Source organism: Chlorocebus sabaeus, chromosome 8, assembly GCF_047675955.1.
Source record: "Chlorocebus sabaeus isolate Y175 chromosome 8, mChlSab1.0.hap1, whole genome shotgun sequence".
Taxonomy (NCBI): Eukaryota; Metazoa; Chordata; class Mammalia; order Primates; family Cercopithecidae; genus Chlorocebus; species Chlorocebus sabaeus.
The window spans coordinates 24,821,095-24,844,594 of NC_132911.1; the positions used below are offsets into that span (position 1 = coordinate 24,821,095).

The 23,500-nt window shown below is 42.6% G+C and overlaps 1 protein-coding gene across 2 annotated transcripts in view; it reads left to right on the top strand.

Annotated features, from left to right (window-relative positions):
* The window catches only part of DOCK5 (dedicator of cytokinesis 5), a 233,048-nt gene that overhangs the window by 39,639 nt on the left and 169,909 nt on the right, over positions 1-23,500 (top strand). For both annotated transcript variants that reach the window (XM_007961955.3, XM_007961957.3), the window contains exon 2: positions 18,495-18,578. In XM_007961955.3, coding sequence (XP_007960146.2) covers positions 18,495-18,578 — 84 coding nt within the window. The remainder of the gene's footprint in view (positions 1-18,494; positions 18,579-23,500) is intronic.

Genomic DNA, 23,500 nt, shown 5'->3' on the forward strand with positions numbered 1-23,500 from the left:
TGAGCCGAGATCTCGTCACTGCACTCCAGCCTGCGCGATAGAGCGAGACTCCGTCTCCCAAAAAAAAAAAAGGGAATTCTGACAAATGTACAACATGGATGAACCTTGAGGACATTATGGTAAGTGAAATAAACCAGACAAAAAGATACTGTGTGATTCTACTTATATAAGGTCCCTAGAGTAGTCAGATTTATAGAGACCGAAAGTAAAAAGGGAGTTACCAGGAGGTGGGATTCTGGAGAGTGAATGGGGAGTTATTGCTGAATGAGTTTAAGTTACAGTTTTGCAAGATGAAAGAGTTCTGGAGGTTGGTTGCACTACAATATGATTATACTTAACACTACTGAACTGTACAATTGAAAATGCTTTAAGATGCTAAATGTTATGCTATGTTTATTTTACAACAATTAAAAATTAAGAAAAAATACTGAAGTCATTTAGTAGGTAAAATCAAGAAAAATTGAATATCAGTTAAAACAAAACAGAGATACACATACAAATAAATTAAGAAAAAAGTAAAATAAAATTTAAAAAGAGGGTAGTATGTGTCCTTCACACTAGTCTTAATGCTTATACCTGCCAAATGTGTGTATAGGCTGCTTTTTACTTCCTGTTTACTTTTAAAATTTTTTAAAGGATCGTATTGCATACATTAGTCAGCAACTTCCTTCTCTCCCACCATTTTTTTGTTTTTGGACAGAGTCTTACTCTGTCACCCAGGCTGGAGTGCAGGTGGCATGATCTTGGCTCACTGTAGCTTCCATCTCCCAGGTTCAAGTGATTTTCTTGCCTCAGCCTCCTGAGTAGCTGGGATTATAGGCTCGTGCCACCACGCCCAGCTAATTTTTTCTATTTTTAGTAGAAACAGGGTTTCCCCATGTTGGCCAGGCTGGTCTCAAAATCCTGACCTCAGGTGATCTGCCCACCTAGGCCTGGGATTACAGGCACAAGCTACCATGCCTGACCTTCCCCCCGGTTTTTTTATTTTTATTTTTTATTTTTTGAGACAGAGTCTCGCTCTGCCTCCCAGGCTGGAGAGCAGTGGCGCGATCTCGGCTCACTGCAAGCTCCGCCTCCCGGGTTCGCGCCATTCTCCTGCCTCAGCCTCCCGAGTAGCTGGGACTGCAGGCGCCGGCCACCACGCGCAGCTAATTTTTGGTATTTTTAGTAGAGATGGGGTTTCACTGTGTTAGCCAGGATGGTCTCCGTCTCCTGACGTCGTGGTCCGCCCGCCTCGGCCTCCCAAAGTGCTGGGATTACAGGCGTGAGCCACCGCGCCCAGCGCCCCCACGTTTTAAATCCATACCATGGACATCTTTCCAGGTCAGCAAATACAGATCTGACTCACTTTCCTTTAGAAGGTGACTAATTAGTTATCTATGGGATGTGTGTACTATGATTTATTTCATGTTTCCTTTTTCTGAACCTTCAGGTTATTTCCAGTTTTGTTGCCACTACAAACAGTGTCGCAATAAACAGCCTTATTCATATTACCTTTTTATTGTGGTGGTTCTGACTTAGGCCGAATTTCAAAAAGTATTGGTAGGTCAAGAGTAGTGCCGGATTATTTTCCAAAAAGTCCAGAGCAGCTCACGTTCACATCACACTTGGTGAGAAGCCTGACTGCTGACCTCCCATGAGGGCCATATATTGTAATCTGCAGGTGGAAAATGCCTTGCTGTGATCTTTCATACATGAAGTTAGGAAGTTGAGTAGCTTTTATAAATTTATTACTTGCATTTTTTTTTGAATGTGATAGAAGATACGGAGTCTGATTTTTGTTTTTTCAAGTGAGTAGCCAGTTATACCCATGGTGTTTATTAAATCATTTTTTCCACGAAATTAAAATACATAATATATGCATTTTGGATATTTTCTAATTTGATTCCAGTGATTTTTTTTTTTTGTTTTTTATTTCTGTGTCAGTGCTAGATTGCTTTGGGTATGTAAACCTTATAGAAAGTTCTAATGTCTTGGGAGCAAAATCCCTTGCCATTTTTCCTTTCTCAAAATGTTGTCAACTCTCAGATACTTTTTCCTTCTTATGAACTTTTAAATCGTTTGTTAGTTATTTTAAAAAGTCCAAGTGAGGTTCTAATCCTATTTAAATCTACTACATATAATCTGGTGTGTGTATGTATTTGTATGTTTCATTGTGTTTAATGACAAATCAAGCAAACTATAAAGTATTAGATAATACTTTCTCTAGTTTTCTCAGCATCCATTAATAATTTATAGTATGGACATGAAGATGTTTTTCTGTGCTTTGTTGTTGTTGTTGTTGTTGTTGTTTGTTTTTTGAGACAGGGTCTCACTCTGTCGCCCAGGCTGGAGTGCAGTAGCAGGATCATGGCTCACTGCAGCCTCCACCTGCCAGGCTCCAGTGATCCTCCTACCTCAGCCTCCTGAGTAGCTGGGACCGCAGACGTGCACCACCACACCTGGCTAATTTTTTGTAGAGATGGGCTTTTTCCGTGTTGCTCGGGCTGGTCTCAAACTCCTGGGCCCAAGTGCTCCGCCTGCCTTGGCTTCCCAAAGTGCTGGGATTACAAATGTGTGCCACCATGCCTGGCCATTTTCTGTGTTTTTGAAACACACATTTAATTATTTAATGAAAATAGAACATAATATACTAAGATATTTCAGCATAGTTTTGCTCCACTTAGGAAAAATTATGGCAATTTTATCAGTAACTGTCCAATTTAATACCCATACGTGATGCAGGGCAGGTGCGTCCCCAAATTGGGGCTTAACCTGGGGGGGTTCTTGACTTCACTCAGGATGGAATTCAAGGACAAGCCAGTGGTGTTAAACAGTAACTTTGATTGAAGTGGCAGTGTACAGCTGTGGCAGAGGGACTGTTACTTGTGGCTACCCCACAGGCCGTGTGCCCACAGTGGCAGCTCTGGTTCTGTAGTCATATTTATACCACTTTGAGGAGTAGACAAATTAAGGGTCAGAGTATGCAGTAATTTCTAGAAAAAGGGTTGCAGCTTCTGGGTCATTGGGTTGTTGCCATGGAAACGGGCAGTAACTTCCAGGTGTTGCTATGGCAGTGGTAACCTGACATAAATATGCTGAGGCAAGTCTCCCTTTAATTTTTCATTTTCAAGCTATTTTAAATTATTTTTTTAACTTTTTTCACACGTTTATTCTTCCAGATACATTTTATTACCCTTTTTTTGTATCATTTTCTTAAAACCTTTTTTATTTCAATTGGAATTTAATTTAGTCTGTGTTTTATTTAGAGAATTGAACTCTTTGTAAGATTACTTTTTTTCTTACAAGAACATGATGTCTGTCTGTTTTCTTGGTTCTTCTTTCAATCTTTTAAACAAAAAAAAAAAATTGTAAGCTAGGCACAGTGTCTCCACACCTGTAATCCCAGCACTTGGGGAGGCCAAGACGGGAGGATCACTTGAGCCCAGGAGTTCAGGACCAGTCTGGGCAATGTAGTAAGACCTCCTGTCTACCAAAAAAAACAAACAAAAAAAATTTTGATGCAAGAATTTTAAACTCAGTTGAACTTGAAGGCAACAAAAAATCACAGATGTAAGAACCAGAAAGAATGCCACACATAAGTTTCTTGACTTAAACAAATTACTAGGAGCCAGGTGCTGTGGCTTAAGTCTGTAATCGCAGCACTTTGGGAGGCCGAGGCAGGCAGATCACCTGAGGTCAGGAGTTCGAGACCAGCCTGACCAACACAGTGAAACCCCATCTCTACTAAAAATACAAAAGTTAGCTGGGCATGGTGGTGGTTACCTATAATCCCAGATACTCAGGAGCTGAGGCAGGAGAACCTCTTGAACCTGGGAGGCGGAGGTTACAGTGAACTGAGATCGTGCCTCTGTACTCCAGCCTGGGCAACAAAGCTAGACTCCATTAAAAAAAAAAAAAAAAAAAAAGTGCAGTTCAGGTGAATTTAAGTTTTCATTTCTTCTCAAATAAATTAATGGAAATACTGATTTACCTTTCTTCAGACTGGAAGAAGAAATGAGATTGAAAAGAATTTTTCCTGTCTTTGCTTTGAATTGATTGCATCTCAAAAAGATTGTATCTCAAAAAGAAATTTTATTTGGTCGCCTATATATATATATATGAAGAAGGTAAACTTTTTATTGTTTACTTTAAAAGTATACTTTAATACAGGGTAAAATTTATTATAAAGATCACTAATGTGGCCCTTGAAAAAAATGGTTCCAGCTTGCTTATCCTAGACTACTTCTGATTCTCTGTATGATTTTAAGCAAGCTACTTTATTCAGGTCATAGTTTTCTTATAAGTGAAAACTGCAATTGGATCTAGAATTACCTTCAATAAGAATCAGCAAGGATAGAGCCAGGGTTGGATATAAACAGTCTGAGTCCAGAGCTGGTGTGATTAAATATTATGTAATACTGCAGACCTCTTAATCTCTCAGAGATTATGTTTCTTTATTTGTAAAATGAGGACCATGAGCTCTTTCTTCTCTGCTGGTTTGCATGGGGCTCACATATAGTAATGCAGGGGTTTTACAATGTCATCTCTGAAGCAGGAGCACCAGTGATATCTGGGAATGTGCTACAAACACACATTGTTGGGCCTTATTTCCAACCTACTGAGTCAGAAACTAGGTTTGGGACCTTGCAGCCTGTGTTGGAGCAAGCCTCTCACGTAATTCTGATGTGTGCTAAATGTTGCGAACCACTGAAATAATACCCGTAGGTAGGTTTATGCCATCAGTTATGTAAACAGGTTTTCTTTTGTCATTGTGATCCTCCCCTGCATACATATATAAATATCTAACTGGTTTTTGTTGTTTTAATTAAACACTGAATGCATAAAGAATATTTATACCAGGCTGGGCATGGTGGCTCATGCCTGTAACCCCAGCACTTTGGGAGGCCAAACTGGGAGGATTGCTTGAGACCAGGAGTTCGAGACCAGCCTGGCCAACATGGTGAAACTCTGTCTCTACTAAAAATGCAAAAATTAACCAGGCGTGGTGGTACATACCTGTAATCCCAGCTACTTGGGAGGCTGAGGCAGGAGAATCACTTGAACCTGAGTAGGGGAGGTTGCATTGAGCCAAGATGGCACCACTGCACTCTAGCCTGGGCGATGGTGTGAGACTCCATCTCAAAAAAAAAAAAAAAAAAATTTACGCCATTTGTGAAGAGTATGAATAAAAACAGTAATAAAAGTACCTACATATCTCTGTCAAATGAATTGCAAAAACATGATTCTCAGTATGTTAATCCTATACTCTTGCTCTTCCCTAATTTCTGACAGCTTGACCCCACCCTGGATGTAAACATATCCTCAGATTAGTGTGTTTCAGTTCCTCCTTTTTTTTCTGTAGTTTTATCATACATACACATATGTATATGCAAAATCAGTTCACTTAGTTTTGTAAGATTTGGTATTGTATGTAAAGGCATCATCCTGTGTATATTTTTATATAATATTTTAATTTGCTCTACATTCTGTTAGTGTCATGCCTGCACTCCTTTTCCCTGCCATATAGAATTCTCTATCTGAATATGCCATAATTTATTTATCCGTTTTTCTTTCCGTGGACATGGTAGGTGATTCCCGTTTCAAAGGGCTGTCACACACAGTGCTTCCGTGAACTTTCTTGTACGTATTTCCTGGTACACTTGTGCAAGTGTTTCTCTGGGGCAGTAGTCTTCAGATTACTACACCTGCACTTCATGGGAAGAAATGCACTTTTTATCCTAACCAAGCAATTTCATATTGTTTGTTGTAGTATAGAGAAATGCAATGGATTCTTATACATTGAGCAAAAAAATTGGGCCCTAAAACCTCCCTAAAAACTCACATATTAGTTGTAGTAACTTTTTTTTTTTTGCGAATGCCTTAAGATTTTCTATATAGATGATCATGGTATTTGCTCATAAACACAATTTTGTGTTATCCTTTCTAATTAACATGCCTTTTATTTCTTTTTCTTACCTTATTGCACTAGCTAGACCCACCCTTAAAATGTGAAATAGAGTGATTCAAGCAGATATCCTTGCCTTGTACCTGGTATTAGGGGAGCACATTTAATATTTAACAGTTCATTATGGTGTTTGCTATATACGTATCATGGGTTTTTTTCTCTACTTTGCTGACAGATTTTTATTATGAATAGAGATCAGATTTTACCAAATGCCTTTTCTGTGTCTATTGAGATGATCATATTGTTTTCCTTTTTTCATCATATGTTGGGTGACGTTGATATTGGAATGTTCCTCAGGTTATTTAGAGGTGTGTGTTTAGTTTTCAAATATTTTGAGAGTTCCTAAGTATCTTTCTGATACTAATTGATAATTCAATTCGATTGTAGTCAAAGAAAATGCTTTGTATGATTTTCATCCTTTTAAATTATTTGGGACTTGTTTGTTGCCTGATCTATGTCATTTCTGAGTCTTTTTCTGAAAGTCTCTTTTCTCCTAACTATGAATAATATTTTTCTTCTTCTTTGGCTGCTTGGTAATCTTGAACCAGATGTCAGACGTGAATTTAATCCTCTTGGTAGTTTGAGCCTTGTTCTTCAATGCAGATGCAAGGCAGTGCAGAACAAGGCTTAGCTAGTTATTGGGAAATTTATTCAAGGTTTGCATTTAAGCTTTGTTATGCAGGACCAACACAGCCTTTATTCTGGGGCCAGTTTGGCTACATGTCTAAGTCTGTTTGGGGCGCCATAACAAAGTCTCATAGACTGGGTGGCTAATAAACAACAGAAATACATTTCTCACAGTTTTGGCAGCTGGAAGTCCAAGGTCAAGGTTCCAGCATTGTCAGGTTCTGGTGAGGACCATCTTCTGGTTTGCAGGCTGCCAACTTATCACTGTCTCCTCGCCTGGTGCAAAAAGGGCAAGTGAGCTCTCTGGGGTCTTTTGTAAGGGCACTAATCCCATTCCTGAGAGCTCCACCCTCATGACTTAATTACCTCCCAAAAGCCCACCTCCTGATACCTAATACCATGGGCATAGATTTCAACATAAACACTTAGGGGGACAGGAGACAAACATTCAGTCCATAACACTGCACTGCCGAGTACTCAGTATCCTTCTGATCTCTCAGCCCAGTACCCTCATATTCCAAGCTTTCTCTGCTCTGGTTGTGAGATCTGTAAGCTGTTCTCATCCATGTGTGTGGGTTGGGAACAATGCCTCTTGCTCTTTCCCAGTGATTTTTTTCTTAGCCTCGGGTATTTTCACACGCATGCACTGACCAGTAATCAGCGAAAGACTCGGGGAACCTTCTACACATCTCTAGCACTCTCTCTGAGCAGCCCTCTTCTCTCTGGTTCTCTGCCCTGCACATTCTAGCCACCTTGACCCCCCTGAATTCTCCACTCTCTTTCCTGGTCTCAGAGTGACCACTGGCTGCCTGCACAATAGCCTGGAAACCCTGTTTCAGCAGTAAGTGCAGGCAGGTGTAGACTTCATTCATCTGTTTCTCTCCTCTCAGGTGTCACTCCCCACATTGCCTGCTGTTCAGTGTCTGAAAACCAACGTGTCGTATATATTTTGCCCGGTTTTTAATGCTTAAAGCAGGATAATTCATCTGATCCCTGATGGGTTGGTTCCCTGGTCCACCTGGACAACAAGTAGAATTGAAATATGTTTTTTTTTTTTTTTTTTTTTTTTTTTTTTGAGACGGAGTCTCGCTCTGTCTCCCAGGTTGGAGTGCAGTGGCCGGATCTCAGCTCACTGCAAGCTCCGCCTCCCGGGTTTAGGCCATTCTCCTGCCTCAGGCTCCCGAGTAGCTGGGACTACAGGTACCGCCACCACTTCCAGCTAGTTTTTTGTATTTTTAGTAGAGACGGGATTTCACCGTGTTAGCCAGCATGGCCTCGATCTCCTGACCTTGTGATCCACCCATCTTGGCCTCCCAAAGTGCTGGGATTACAGGCTTAAGCCACCGCGCCCGGCCGAAATATGTATTTTTTAGGTAGAAAAAATCTCAAATTCAAACTGATATTTCCAACCCACATCGTCCCAGAATCAGTTAACTTTTTTGATTGTGTACTTGTCTTTGCTGCTGAAAGATCTTGGTTCCAAAGACATAAGCAATAATTGCTTGTTTTTGTTTCTTCTCGTTTTATTCTTAACCAGAAGAGTTAGGTCAAACACAAGCTCGCTTTACTGATGAGGGAACAGAAGCCTGCGAAGATTGAATCACTTGCCCTAAAGTTCGGGATGGTAGTTTTTTTGGCCACATCATGGAAAATATCTTCAATGGCACAGCTATAATTTTGTTCACCTTGGTCTATTACTTTTCTTTCCTTTTTAAAATTGTAGTTATTTTTTAGTGCTTCACTTTTTAAAAAATTTTGTTTTGTTTTTAATTTTTATAAGTACATAGTAGGTGTATATATTTATGGGGTACATTAGATGGTGTTTTTTTGTTTGTTTGTTTGTTTATTTGGTTTTGTTTTTTGAGATGGAGTCTCGCTGTGTCCCCCAGGCTGGAGTACAGTGGCCGGCTCACTGCAAGCTCCGCCTCACTGCAAGCTCCGCCTCCCGGGTTCACGCCATTCTCCTGCCTCAGCCTCCCAAGTAGCTGGGACTACAGCATCTGCCCCCATACCCAGCCAACTTTTTCTTTTTGTGGTATGTTTAGTAGAGATAGGGTTTCACCATGTTAGCCAGGATGGTCTCGATCTCCTGACCTCATGATCCGCCTGTCTTGGCCTCCTAAAGTGCTGGAATTACAGGCATGAGCCACCACGCCCAGCCATAAGAGATGTTTTGATGCAGACATGTGAAATAATCACATCAGGTCTGTCACTTTGAACTTCACACACATGTGTACGGACACATGTCCTATTCTTCTGTTTCCTCACTGCAATTTAAGTAGGGTGTGATTCTGGCATGTATAAATACCCAAGAAGTTGAGATTCAATTCTAAAATCCTCCTGAGTAGGATCCAGAGGTTAAAGGAGTCAAGTAAGAGCTTGTCCTCAGACTGGCCCAGGGCTGGAAGCTGCTATTGTACTTGCATTTTTAGGTTGCTATTGTCAAAGTAAAGACTTTTGTAGCCTGTTTGGGGATCATTACTTTTCTCAGTGAAATGTGTTTGTCTCATTCATGTAGATATGGTGAAAATAATTGGTGACATCCTCGACTATCATTTAAAAGTGCTTTTTCTAGATTCCACGGTAACCTCTGGCATTTATCTTCAGATTCTCTATTCTTCAGTGATGATTTCTGTCTGTAACAGAGTCTTAGCTCAACAGAGTCTTAGATGTGACCCTCTTAATTTAGATCTGTTCACCTTTGGTTTAATAAGGATGTGTACCAAGAAGAACCTGATCAGAAGACTTTATTTGCTTTGGAAAAGATGTTCTGGGCTGGGTAGTGAGCTATTTTCCTTAAAGCCCTGCAAGAGTTGTTGTCAGATTTTTTTCTGTTTTACTTTTTCCTATTTTGCTTAATAAGGAAGACACTCATTGAGAAAAATGGAGGCTAATAGAACTATAGGCATGAATAACATTAGCATGTGTACCTTTGATATTATATACAGCCTGAGGGTCCTGTAGTGAGTACATGGCCAAGGCCATCTTTAGTATTCTGAATAATACCCTGGTTCCTCATTGAATTGTTGCAGAGATGCTTGGAAGGGAGAGCAAGAAATGGAGAATACATTAAAATATTCCCTGCGCCTGATGCTGCTTCTTAGAGGAGCTCTGGATTTAGCTGCCTGCAATACAATGGCTTTGCTCTAATCAAGGACACCTGTATTTCATTGTCCGTCAACTGTTGCCTTGGAAGAACCATTGAGGCTGATTTGTTCTGTGACCTCTCCTCTCCAGTCCTTCCTGATTCACTGTTTTCATTGACCGACTCCCACTGGTTTATTGATGAGAGGGTAGTGTCCATCTTTGAGGATGTAGCTGTCTCCATGTCCTGAATAGGAAGCTGGACAGGGCAAGAAAGGGGAAGGAGTGGAGGGGAGGAGACTGCCCTTTACTCACTGTCTGCCAGGTGTTAGTCATCATTTTGGCCCTGCGCAAATTCTCCTTTTGGGGCTTCACAAAACCATAGGAAGAATGTACTGTTGCCTCCCTTTTTCAGATGAGGAAGCTGTGGGAAAAAACTCATGATTATACACCTCAGACTTTTTGTTCTGTAATTTTGTGTTTGTTTGTTTGTTTGAGACTGGGTCTTGCTGTCACCTAGGTAGTGCAGTGGTACAATCTCAGCTCACTGTAGCCTGGACCTCCCGGGCTCAAGCAATCCTCCCACCTCACCCTCTCGGGTAGCTGGGACCATAGGCACACACCATTATGCCTGGTTGATTTTTATTATTTTTTGAGACAGGGTCTCCCTATGTTGCCCAGGCTGGGCTCGAACTCCTGAGGTCAAGCAATCTTCCTACTTAGCCTCCCAAAATGCTGGGATTACAGGCGTGAGCCACTATGCTGGGCCCTTGTTCTGTAATTTCGAATTGCCTTGTTTCTGCTTTCCTGCTGTAAGCATTTCATGTAAATTTAATCCCATATTCATGTAAATGAGGTGGCTTCTAAGTCATCCCTTACTGCCAGTGAGGCAATCAAGAAACAATATTTGAGTTTATATCTGAGAAATGTCCCTTCAGTTCAAGATATTTACCTATTCCCTTCACAAATATATATAATCTTCAAGATAGAGATTTTTTTCTTTTCTTTTTTTTTTTTTTGAAACAGAGTCTCACTGTCACACAGGCTGGAAGGCAGTGGTGTGATCTCAGCTCACTGCAACCTCCGCCTTCTGGGTTCAAGCGATTCTTGTGCCTCAGCCTCCCAAGTAGCTTGGATTACAGGTGCGTGCTGCCATGCCTGTCTAATTTTTATATTTTTAGTAGATACTGGGTTTTACCATGTTGACCAGGCTGGTCTTGAACTCCTGGCCTCAAGTGATCCATCTGCCTCGGCCTCCCAAAGTGCTGGAATTACAGACATGAGCCACTGCACCCAGCCAAGATAGAGATTTCTAAATAGTAATCAATGCATTGATTATGAAATTCTCTGTTCTCCTAAACTGTCTAGAAAATGAAGTTAAGAATCCTGTGAGAGCTTGCTCTTATGGAGTGCTGTTGGTGAGAAAGAGAACTGATGTCCTAACCTGATAGCCCCTGTCCTGGATCGATCTGAACAGAGAGATGGCGTGATGGTCATCTCATCGTAGAAAGACCGATTTGGAACCTACTTATAATTATCAGCCTAAAACCACAGATTTGACTTCTTGGTGTTATACCTATTATTGAATATGATTTTCTAGTCCTTATAGTACAGTGTAATTAAAGAGCACAAGAAAATGAAATCTGGCCTTCTAGGATATCACTGCAGGAAAGCCAAGATGAAGATCAAAAATGAGTTGTGCCTCTTTAGTTTTTATAGAATGCATATCTGAATCTAGGCACAACCAAGATCGTAATGGAAAAGAAGAATTGTAACCATCTTTTTTTTTTTTTTTTTTTTGAAACAGAGTCTCACTCTGTTGCCCGGGCTGGAGTGCAGTGGTGCGATGCTGGCTCACTGCAAGCTCTGCCTCCCAGGTTCCAGCGATTCTCCTGCTTCGGTCTTCTGAGTAGGTGGGATTACAGGCATGCACTACCACGCCCAGCTAATTTTTTTTTTTTTTTTTTGTATTTTTAGTAGAGATGAGGTTTTACCATGTTGGCCAGACTGGTCTCAAACTCTTGACCTCAAGTTATCCACCTGCCTCTCAGCCTCCCAAAATTCTGGGATTACAGGCATTAGCCACTGCGCCTGGCCATAATCTTCTTTGGAATATTATGAATGATATACGCCTCCAATTGGGATCTCATTTTGTGTTTGCTGGATCTTTCTTTTGTAAATTCTATCAGGTGACCAATAAAAAATATAATGTTGTGGCCGTTCTTCAGGGGATTGTAATTTGAGGATTCATGAAATAATCTCATTCATTAGAAATGTTCATTACTTGGCAGGGCTGGGTGTCCCATGCCTGTAATCTCAGCACTTTGGGAGGCCAAGGTGGGTGGATCACATGAGTCCAGGAGTTCAAGACCTGCCTGGCCAACATGGTGAAACTTCATCTCTACAAAAAAAAAATAAAAAAATTAGCCAGGTGTGGTGGCACATGCCTATAGTCCTAGGTACTTGGGGGAATGAGGCAGGAGGATCACCAGAGCCTGGGGAGGTCAAGGCTACAGTGACCCATGATTGCGCCACTGTACTCTGGCCTGGTTGATAGAGTGAGTCCCTGTCTCAAAAAAATAATAAAAATAAAAAAAGTTTACTTACTAGCTACAGACTTTTCATTGTCAAAACTGATCACTCAGTTTGCAGCCAGTAAGTCTGTTCTGTTGGTTTCTTATTGCATAATCCCAGGACTTCAGTTTTCTTCTCTCTTGTAAGCCTGGTTTAAAAGAAAGAGCCAAATCAAGGATTCAGTAAAATGCAAACTATTTTGTCTTGTCTACTTGGCTCTGCAAAATTATACTTTCCTGTTATAAACAGTAAGCTGCTTAGGGAAGAATTCCAGCAATTTGTCTTTCCCAATGCAGTTCATGGCTGCCAGCGAGGCAACGTATGTACAGCAACTCCCGGTTCTTGTTTAATTTCCTCAGTCAAAACAAGAGTTTGTGGTGGTGCCTGCCGGTTCAAAAATGGCACTTGTTTCTTTTGCCTCTTCTCATTACCCCATGAATCAGAAGACATTAGAGCCAGAGGGATCTTTAAAGCCAATCCTGCTTTACAGATAAGAAACTGAGGCCCAGACTTAGTAGCTCATTCAAGGTCATGCATTGTGTAAGCGGTAAAGTTGAGTCTTGAATCTGTTTTGCTTACCCTGAAGTTTTTCATTGTTTCCCATTTCTGTAGCTTTCTCTATAACAGGTATTCATGTTCTAGAAAGAAACTATAGGCCCACCAAGTGCATTAGTTGTATTCTCATTCTTGAAATAGCATCAGACTAGCAGACAATGTGATCATCAGTCACTGATGTGTATGAGAAAGCTTGGTTTGGGAAGTAGGATGGTCATTTAAAGAGAGAAATCTAGGCTCTTCTCTTTGTTTCTGGGCTATTCCAGGGCATATCTTCACCATTATGGACTGGCTTGGTCAAATGCGATGAATAGACCACCTTTATAACAGCTTTGCTGCTTGCAAGCTGGGTTTAACCCTTCTGAGTCTCAGCTTCCTCATTAAATAATGTGACACCTGGCATCCACTCTATACAGTTACTAAGATATATATGAAAGTGAACTATAAAATACACTGGAAATATGAGGTATGTTAAGATATGGAGGGCATACTACCAAAGCCAAGAGTTGGAATGAATAGATGATGGCTGTAAGTGATTGGAAATCTTGTTTGTGCTTTTGCCCAGAGACATGAAACAGATTGTACAAACATCCTCTATGCGGTGCCTTTTCACTCCAGTGAAAGGCGTTGTTGAAGGGATGTGTTTCTAACATTAATCTCTTTGAAAGCTTAGGTTGGAGAGGCAGATTCTCTCTTGTGATAAACCAAATGGGTGGAGAAGTGATTTTAGTAACCCTTTCTTGAGTGATGGGAAACCACAGCCTCTGCTCTGGAAGAAAGCAGAAGTGTGTTTGAGTTTGGGGAAGAAGTGGTGAATAACTGAACTTTTTGATGGATTTTATAGAAAGAATAAAAATATGTGCTTTTTAAATATATTCTTTTCTGAAGTCATTATTATACCTTGAGTACTTTCTTTGGGACTAAGCCTGTGCCTTGTAATGAGAAAGACACAAAAGTAATGTGTAATGAGGGCCCCAATCATAGGGGTTTCCTTCTAATTGATGGTAGACAATTACACAAGATTGTCTGCGATTAAAAACCCAACAAGCTGCGCTGGAAGGGAAAATTGTTGTGAAATGTCAGAGAAGAAGGCAATCCACGCAGGTAATCGGGAGCTAGTAACCATTTGTTGAATTGAATTGTGGATGCGAAATTTGGATCGTTAAGAAGTCAAGACAGGCCCTTGTTCTAGGCAGAAACAAACCATGGACTGAGCTCAGAATTTAGGGGAGAACATATGAGTCTTCACTGGAGAGTAGGTTGGAATTTCGCAGATGGAGACAAAGATAGATAATTACGGGCTGGGACAATTTTGGAGGTGTTTTGAGTCAGGCTTAGAGATCTAGGTTTTAAGCAAACAAATCAGTCTTTGGTGTGTGTGTGTGTGTGTGTTTCCAGCAGTCCTTGGTAGGTGTTTGTGTTTAGAGCTTCCAGAGCAAGGTACTGCCTTTGAGAGCTTCTGCTTACTTTTCTAATGACCGGAACCAGGAAGAGGTGAAGCTTGGTCATTACACAATGCATTGTGACTCAGTGACCTCACTACTTCCTGTTTTCATTTGAGAAGGGGGTCAATGGAAGGGACCGTTTCAGTACAAGGCCATGAATAGGGACTAGGAGATATCAAGGATGTGAGGTCTACCAGACTAGCAGGCAGAGCATGCGTGTAAACCAGCAGACCAATGAAGGAGTTGAACTCCAGTGGAATGGCAGCGGTGGCCCAGTGATCTATGAGCAGGTCTAGGAATTGAGAATTACTCGTACTTCTGAATCGCGTGCGATTTCTCCTAACCTGTGTCACCAGCCAATCCTGGTTGTGAATTCATAGCCTAGTCCATAAGCTCAATAGTAAAATAAATTCCAACATACTTTGTCCAGGCTTCTGTGCCAGTAGTGCAGGAGAGCTCTACTTGGATGACTTCCTTCATCAAGGAGAGGCCACTGGAAAATGGGTGGCTGGACATGTGCTCCTCCCTGCTCACTGATAGGTTGACTTGTGATATCAGCCAAGCTGCAGGTGCACGGTGCACTGCAGGCTCAGGGAAGAGCTGGGAAGAGCCGGGAAGACCTGCCACGGGCAATGTCAGGGACACCTTTCTTCCTTGTGGGATATACTGATGGATTGAGTGACTATCCATTCATCAGTGTGGATGGTCACTCATCAGGCCTGCAGAGATGGGAGCCTTATGGGTTCCTTGAATTGTCAAGTCCATGGCTAGGGCTGAATCTCTAAGGGGGTTCTTTTTTCCTGGAAAGATGTAGTTCCCTCATCAGTAGAGTTGAGGGTAAGAAGTAAATCTACTTAAAAAAAAATCCAGCTTCTGTCAAGTGTATTTTACATACCATAAAATCCACCCATTTTAAGCATATAATTTAATGATTTTTAGTAAATTTACAGAGTTGTGTAAATATCACCACAACCCAGTTTTAGGATGTTTTCACCTCCCCAAGAAGCTCCTTAGGGCCTTTTGTGGTCAATCACCATTCCCTCCTCACAGCCCCAGGAACCAATAATCTCCTATACTGCCTTTGATAGATTTGCTTAATTCTGGACATTTTGAATACATGGTATCATAAACTGTGTGGTCTTTTGCATCTGGCTGCTTTCCTTTAGTGTAATGTTTTGAGGTTCATTCACATTGTAGTATGTGTCTGTATTCCATTTCTTTTCATTGCTGCATAGTATTCCATTGCATGGATATACCATACTTCATGTATCCTTCCATCAGTTAAGAAATTATTTCCACTTTTTTGGGCTATTGTGAATAATGCTACTGTAGTGGATTTCAGTGGCTGCTGTGACAAATTATACACTTGATGTCTTAAGACAGTAGGGGTTTATTCTCTCACAGTTCTGGAGATGGGAGTTAGGGAGTCAAGGTGCAAACAGGGCTGTGCTCCCTCTGGAGGCCCTCGGGGAGATTCCATTCCTTGCTTCTTCCAGCTTCTGGTGGATACTGGCCTTCGCGGACTTCCGGTCACATCAGTTCAATCTCAACCTCCATCTGCACATCATCTTCTCTCCAGTGTGTCCTCTCAGCTCTCTCTCTTTCTCTTTTGTAAAGATATATATGATTGCATTTAAGGCCACCCTGATAATTCAGGGAAGACAACTCCTCTCAAAATTCTTGTCACTGGCCATTAGAAAAATGCAAATAAAAACCACAGTGAGATACCATCTCACGCCAGTTAGAATGGCGATCATTAAAAAGTCAGGAGGCCAGGCGTGGTGGCTCATTCCTGTAATCCCAGCACTTTGGGAGGCTGAGGTGGATCACGAGGTCAGGAGATCGAGACCATCCTGGCTAACATGGTGAGACCCCCATCTCTACTAAAAATGCAAAAAAAAATCAGCCAGACGTGGTGGTGGGCATCTGTAGTCCCAGCTACTGGGGAGGCTGAAGCAGGAGAATGGTGTGAACCCGGGAGTTGGAGGTTGCAGTGAGCCAAGATTGTGCCACTGCACTCCAGCCTGGGCAACAGAGAGAGACTCTGTCTCAAAAAAAAAAAAAAAAAAAAAAGTCAGGAAACAACAGATGCTGGAGAGGATGTGGAGAAATATAAATGTTTTTACACTGTTGGTGGGAGTGTAAATTAGTTCAACTATTGTGGAAGACAGTGTGGTGATTCCTCAAGGATCTAGAACCAGAAATACCATTTGATCCAGCAATCCCATTATTTGGTATATACCCAAAGAATTATAAATCATGCTACTATAAAGACACATGCACATGTGTGTTTATTGCAGCACTATTCACAATAGGAAAGACTTGGAACCAACCCAACTGCCCATCAATGATAGACTGGATAAAGAAGATGTGACACATATACACCATGGAATACTATGCAGCCATAAAAAAGGATGAGTTCATGTCCTTTGCAGGGACATGGATGAAGCTGGAAACCATCATTCTCAGCAAAGTAACACAGGAACAGAAAATCAAACACCACATGTTCTCACTCATAAGTGGGAATTGAACAATGAGAACACAGGGACACAGGGAGGGGAACATCACACACCGGGTCCTGTCGGGGGCTGGGGGCCTAGGGGAGGGATAGCATTAGGAGAAATACCTAATGTAGATGATGGGTTGATAGGTTCAGCAAACCACCATGGCACGTGTATACCTACGTAACAAACCTGCACGTTCTGCACATGTATCCCAGAGCTTAAAGTATAATTAAAAAAAAAATCCTTAATCAATTCTTTTGCCTTACAGGGTAACATACACAGGTTCCAGGGATTTGATGTGGATTTATTTTGTGGGGGGCACCTTTACAGCCCACCACCACAGCTCTGAACATTCACATAAGGTTCTTATGTAGACACATGGCTTCATTTGTCTTTGTAGTTACCTAGGAATGGATTGCTAGGACCTATGGTAAATTTATGGTTAACTTTTGAGAAGTTGCCCAACTGTTTTCAGAAGGGGCTGTACCATTTTACATTCCTACCAGCAATACAGGAGAGTTCTAGTTTCTCCACATTCTTGCCATTTGTCTGCCTTTTCTTTTTCCTTTATCACAGTCATTCTAGTGGGTGTGGAGTGGTATTTCACTGTGGTTTTAATCGGTATTTCCCCATGACTAATAGTGTCGAACATCTCTTCATGTGCCTGTTAGCTATTCATACATACTTTTTGGCAAAATATCTGTTCAAAGCTCTGGCCTGTCTTAAAATTGGGTTGTCTTCTTTTTTTGAGTTATGAGTTAGTCTGTCGTTTTTCACAACCTGGCCCAGCCGTTGCCAGTTCTAAGGACTGGGGTGGCTGAGGTCACCTTGACTAGGAAGTGCTGCGGTAAACCCAGTTGCCCAGGGTGCCTTGGGCTGGGGCCAGGCACCGTCCCTGCACCGTGCCCTGTGTCAGTTTGTCACTGGAGGGTGGATGGGCCTCACAGGTGGCCTTTTGCCATCAGATACTGTGTTATGGAAGCTGGGACATGGCTCGCCTGTGTCCTAGAGATCATTAGTTCTGTGTTCTTGCAGGCTGGCTGTTGTCTGATGAACAAGGGCACTGACCAACAGAATCCCACAATGTATTCTCATTGTAACCTGATTGTTTCTTTCCTAACACTTATCACAACTTTAACTAGTTATTTCTGTGATTATATATTTGATATCTTTCTTCCTTCTACTAGACTGTTAAGTTCCTTGGGGACAGGGCCATGTTGATGTGATTTGCCCCTCTATCACTGGTCTCTAACACAGTTCGTGATATGTAGCAGGCAATTGATCAATATTTGTTGGATGGGGGAAATGAGGATCCATTCTCTGCTTTACAATGGTTAATTCACATGAAATTATTAAATAGAGAGTTGTTTGTTGATCGAATTGTTCACTAACCCCTGCATGTATCTTTAGTGACATGTATTCTTTTTTTTTTTGAGATGGAGTCTCATTTTATCACCCAGGCTGGAGTGCAGTGGCGTAATCTTGGCTCCCTGCAATCTCTGCTACCCAGGTTCAAGCAATTCTCCTTCCTCAGCCTCCCAAGTAGCTGGGATTATAGGCGTCTGCCACCACGCCCAGCTGATTTTTGTATTTTTAGTAGAGATGGGGTTTCACCATCTTGGCCAGGCTGGTCTTGAACTCCTGACCTCATGATCCACCCACCTCGCCCTCCCAAAATGCTGAGATTATAGGCGTGAGCCACTGCTCCCGGCCAAGTGACATGCATTCTAATTTGCCTTTTTTATTTCTCATTTCCAGTGATCTATAACTACAACGCTTCTCAAGATGTGGAGCTCTCCTTGCAGATTGGCGACACAGTTCACATCCTGGAGATGTACGAGGGTAAGTCTGGCTGGCCTTTTGCCAGACGAGGGCAGGGGAAAAACAGTGTGAGTTACTTATTAAAAAGGCACTTTGAGTAAACATCAACATGCTTGACTTCCTGAAACAGTGCTAGTAAAAATTCAGGAAGTACTTGGGTGACACAATTTTGAACAGAGTGATTTCAAAACCGCCAACTGAATACATGAGCACAAACCCGCACAGACACCAGGGTGAAAGCTCATGTATATGTGAAAGGCGCTGGTGTGGCCAGGCCACTTGGGCACAGAAGGATCAGCGACACAGCTGGCTCGCGAGGAGACACTTGGGACGTTGGGCTGGCAATAGCTCAAAGGAAACACTGCTGATTAAGGGTCTGTTTCTGTTCAGCACTAAATGTTCCCAGGTTGGGGGAGAAATGAGGGAGAGTCTTTCTGGTGTTGCTGAGATTCTTTTAGAAAATTAGGTCAGGACTGCAGCAGGTCCAGAAAGCCTGATTGTATATTTCCTTCAACTAGGTCAGACTAGGGCCGTGGTTCCGTTAACCTGTTAGAGGGCTGCGGGGTAGTACTTAGGACTGCCCATTTGTCTGCAAAGCACTGGTCATGTCTGTACCCACTCCACTGCAGGCTTCCAACTTCAGCTCAGGTTCTCTAAATCCTAGAAGAAATCTTCCTCCATAGAGCCACATTTTTAATTCAAACCTCCAGAGCACAACAAAAGCATAGCCAGGCCACTGAAGTTGAGGACCAAACCCAAGAACAACTTTTACGGTCCAGTTATTCTCTCAGAAGGTTAGGGTACAAATGAGGTAGAAGTTAGGTGCATTTGACAGGGACCGTGCATTTTCTGGGTGTAGCCCCCATGTAAACCCCTGTGATGGTGAAATGGCAGAGATGGTCTGCTAGGACCCCATGCAGGTTCCTAGGGTGGAGCAGGATGACACAGGATGAGAAAGAGGAGATGGGAAGGCAGGAGGAAAGGAAGCAGGATTTGGCCATAGAAGAGCTAAATTATCTGCCTGGTTGCATGGAAGACTCTGCTATTACTGCTGCCTCCCTTCAGTTTTTGGCAGAGAGCTGGGGTTTCACATTATCCTTTTCCCTTCCACACAGCTCAGTGTAATCGTGTAGCTCCCAGGGGCAGAGAGAAGACAGAGGGCTGTGTGAACTCCTCCCTTTCTCTCTCTACTGCTTATTCTCACCGTCCCAGGCCCAGCCAAGCATCAGTTCAAAGTCTCCAAGACTCTAGGGCAGTAACCTTATCTTTTCCAGAATCCTTTGCTTATGGAAACTACAGCTCTTCCAATCTTATCAGCTCATACCTCTTTTGTCAGGAGGCCAGGTTAATTCACTTTGTCTAGCCTCAATGGATGCACATTTTCCTATTGTGCAGGTAAAAAGCATGTGTTCAGTTTTTCTAACTCTTCCATGTGGCCTTGGAAAGAATGTGTATTTAAGGATCACTGGGTGCAAAGTTCTTTTTTTTTTTTTTTCTTGAGACAGAGTCTCACTCTGTCATCCAGGCTGGAGTGCAGTGGCACAATCTCGGCTCACTGCAACCTCCGCCTCCTGGGTTCAAGCGGTTATCATGCCTCAGCTTCCTGAGTAGCTGAGATTACAGGCGTACGTCATCACACCTCGCTAATTTTTGTATTTTTAGTACAGACGGGGTTTCACCATGTTGGCCAGGCTGGTCTTGAACTCCCAAGCTCAGGTGATAGCCCCATCTTGACCTCCCCAAGTGCTGGGGTTACAGGTGTGAACCACCATGCCTGGCGGCAAAGTTCTATATATGATAATTAGGTTCTAATTTCTGAGTCATTTTTCAGGTTTGCTATATGCTAACTTTTTTTTTTTCCTGCTTTTTCTGTTACTGATAAAACTGTGTTAACTCTTCCACCATGATTGTAGTTGTGTGTCTTTACGGTGATGTCAGCTGTTTGCTTTATGTATTCTGAGACTTGTTTTTAGGTGCCTGCTATTTTAGAATTGTTGTGTTAAACAGTTCTAACTTTTAATTCCTATTTATTAAACCTTTACCATTGTCTTAATCGGTAGTAACATACTATGTCTTACTCTGTGTTGTGTAAAATTGCAGCCAACTCACTGGCAAGTCCCAGGGCTTCAATTTTTGTCCTCCTGGCTCCGCAAGGCCGTTAAAAATGCTGCTCAGCTTCTCAGCCACTCAGGAATCCTTTCTTTCTTTGTATTGTTTTGTTACGTGTTTTGGAGACAGAGTCCCGGTGTGTCCCCCAGGCTGGAGTGTAGTGGCTCAATCTCAGCTCACTGCAAGCTCTGCCTCCCGAGTTCAAGTGATTGTCTTGCATAAGCCTCTTGAGTAGCTGGGATTACAGGCACCCACCACCACACAGGGCTAATGTTTGTATTTTTAGTAGAGACAGGGTTTCCCCATGTTGGCCAGGCTGGTCTCCTGGCCAGCTCCTGACCTCAGGTGATCCACCCGCCTCGGCCTCCCAAAGCGTTGGGATTATAGGCGTGAGCCACCACACCTGGCTAGGAATTCTTTCTTTCTTTCTTTTTTTTTTTTTTTTTTTTTGGGACAGAGTCTCGCTTTGTCGCCCAGGCTGGAGTGCAGTGGCCCGGATCTCAGCTCCCTGCAAGCTCCGCCTCCCGGGTTCACGCCATTCTCCTGCCTCAGCCTCCAGAGTAGCTGGGACTACGGGCACCCACCACCTCGCCCAGCCAGTTTTTTCTATTTTTTAGTAGAGATGGGGTTTCACCGTGTTAGCCAGGATGGTCTTGATCTCCTGACCTTGTGATCCACCCGTCTCGGCCTCCCAAAGTGCTGGGATTACAGGCTTGAGCCACCGCGCCCGGCCAGAAATTCTTTCTTCAATCAGCAGATGGATGCCCCAAGCGGAAAGCAGGCCCAGATGCTGGGCTGGTCTTTTTAGGTTTTGGTCTTTTTCAGATTTTGACCTGGTAATTCTTCACTTCCATGTTAGTTCGTGTGTGTGTGTGTGGCGGGGGCGGGGGAGCGGTGTATGTATTTATTTGTGTGTGTTGTTTTGTCAAGCTTTTCTAATTGTCCTACAGAGTATGGGAGGGAAGAATGGCGACTTGGTCTGAAATAAAGTAGGTAATGTCTTTTGTTTTTTGGTTTTTTTTCTTTGAGACAGGGCCTTGCTCTGTCACCCTAGCTGGAGTATAGTGGTGTGATCAAAACTCACTGCAGCCGTGAGCTCCTGGGCCCAAGCTATCCTCTTGCCTCAGCCTCCCAAGTAGCTGGGATTATAGGCATGTGCCACCATGCCCAGTTAACAAGGTCTCACCAAGTTGCTCAGGCTGATCTCAAACTCCTGGCCTCAAATGATCCTCCTGCTTCAGCCTTCCAAAGTGTTGGGATTATAGGCATGAGCCATAGCGCCTGGCCCAGAATTTCTTCAAATTCTTTTTTCACTTTTATATGATCTCAGCATATTTCTAAGAAATAGTTAATTGAAGCACTTTGTCCTGTTAGGGTTCATATCAATAGTAATTTTAAGGATGAAGGTGGTGGCGCACTCCTGTAATCGCAGCACTTTGGTAGGCTGAAATGGGAGGATCCCATGAGGCCTGGAGTTCAAGACCAACCTGGGCAAAATGGTGAGACCCTGTCTCTACAAAAAATTTAAGAATTAGCCAAGCGTGGTGGCATGCACCTATGGTTTCAGCTACTTGGAAGGCTAAAGTGGGAGGATTGCTTGACCCTGGGAGGCAGAGGCTGTAGTGAGCTGATCATACCACTGCACTCCAGCCTGGGCAACAGAGTGATACCCTGTCTCAAAAAGAAAAAAAGAAAGTATTTTTAAGCGTGCTGACTGTTTATGCTTTACCGAGAGTTCTCCAGTTGGTCAATGAACATTCCTCAAGACAGCATCTGTGTGGACTAAGCTAAGGGGGTCACTGAGCTTAGTTGAATATAAATATAAACACATTTACATTCATTTCAAATACCATGCACTTGAGTCCAAACAGTCCAAAACCCACAGTGCTTCTAGTGTATTACAGCTCACACTATGATATGCTTGTAGGATGTGCTGGCCCATTTGACAGTCACACAAAAATGGTTAATTTCCTCAGTTCTGATGGTCCAGATGCTGTAGTCCTGCCAGCAAGAAACTGCTCTTCTTAATTGCTACCATAACATTTTTGCTGCATCAGCCATAGAACTTTTTCCTCTCAAAGGACGTCAGTGCTGTTTTTTAAAAGTAAGCACATGTTAAGGTGTGAAGGGGAGGGAGATTGAGAACACTCGAGTCTGCGTCGTGAGCTTACCAAGTTCATTAACCACCAAGTGGCAGGTCAGCTTGACAGAGAGATTACTATATTGGATTATGTTTTTCAATAATGTGTATTTTCTGGGATTACTTTTTAAAATCGTGCCTACCTTGCCAGATGCCCCGTGTTAGGTCCTTGTATCTACTAAGCACTTAGAGTTCTTGGCTGGATTCTCAAATTCCTTTATTATTTAAGGCAGCTCGAGGCAAGGGCAGGAAAGTACTTTGCAAACATGAAATGCGATGGGAATGCTGAGTAATCACTTGTCTCCTACCCCTCCTCTCCTAGTCCCTCTTAACTTTAGAAAAATAAACAAAATGAAAACATCAACAGTCCTGCCGGGCAGAACTGAAGGGTGACACTGGCACTGTATTGTGGCCCTGGGATTTGTGTCTTCCAGCTTCCTGTCGGAGCTGACTTTGGGGCGCTCCCTCTGCACCCTGCCCCACCCTGCCCTCCAGATGTCTGCATACCAGATCTGTGTGTGTTTTTCCAGCGTGGACATGAATCCACCCAGACAAGAAAATTTTTTTCTGCCCACCGCCCAGGACAGAATACTATTTTTGATTCTCCTTTTTCTCTTTCCTGCTGTGTGGTTGGATGAAAAATTTCAGAAAGTATTGGCTCATTGAAGGCAAAGCTTGCTCCTCCTTCATCTGC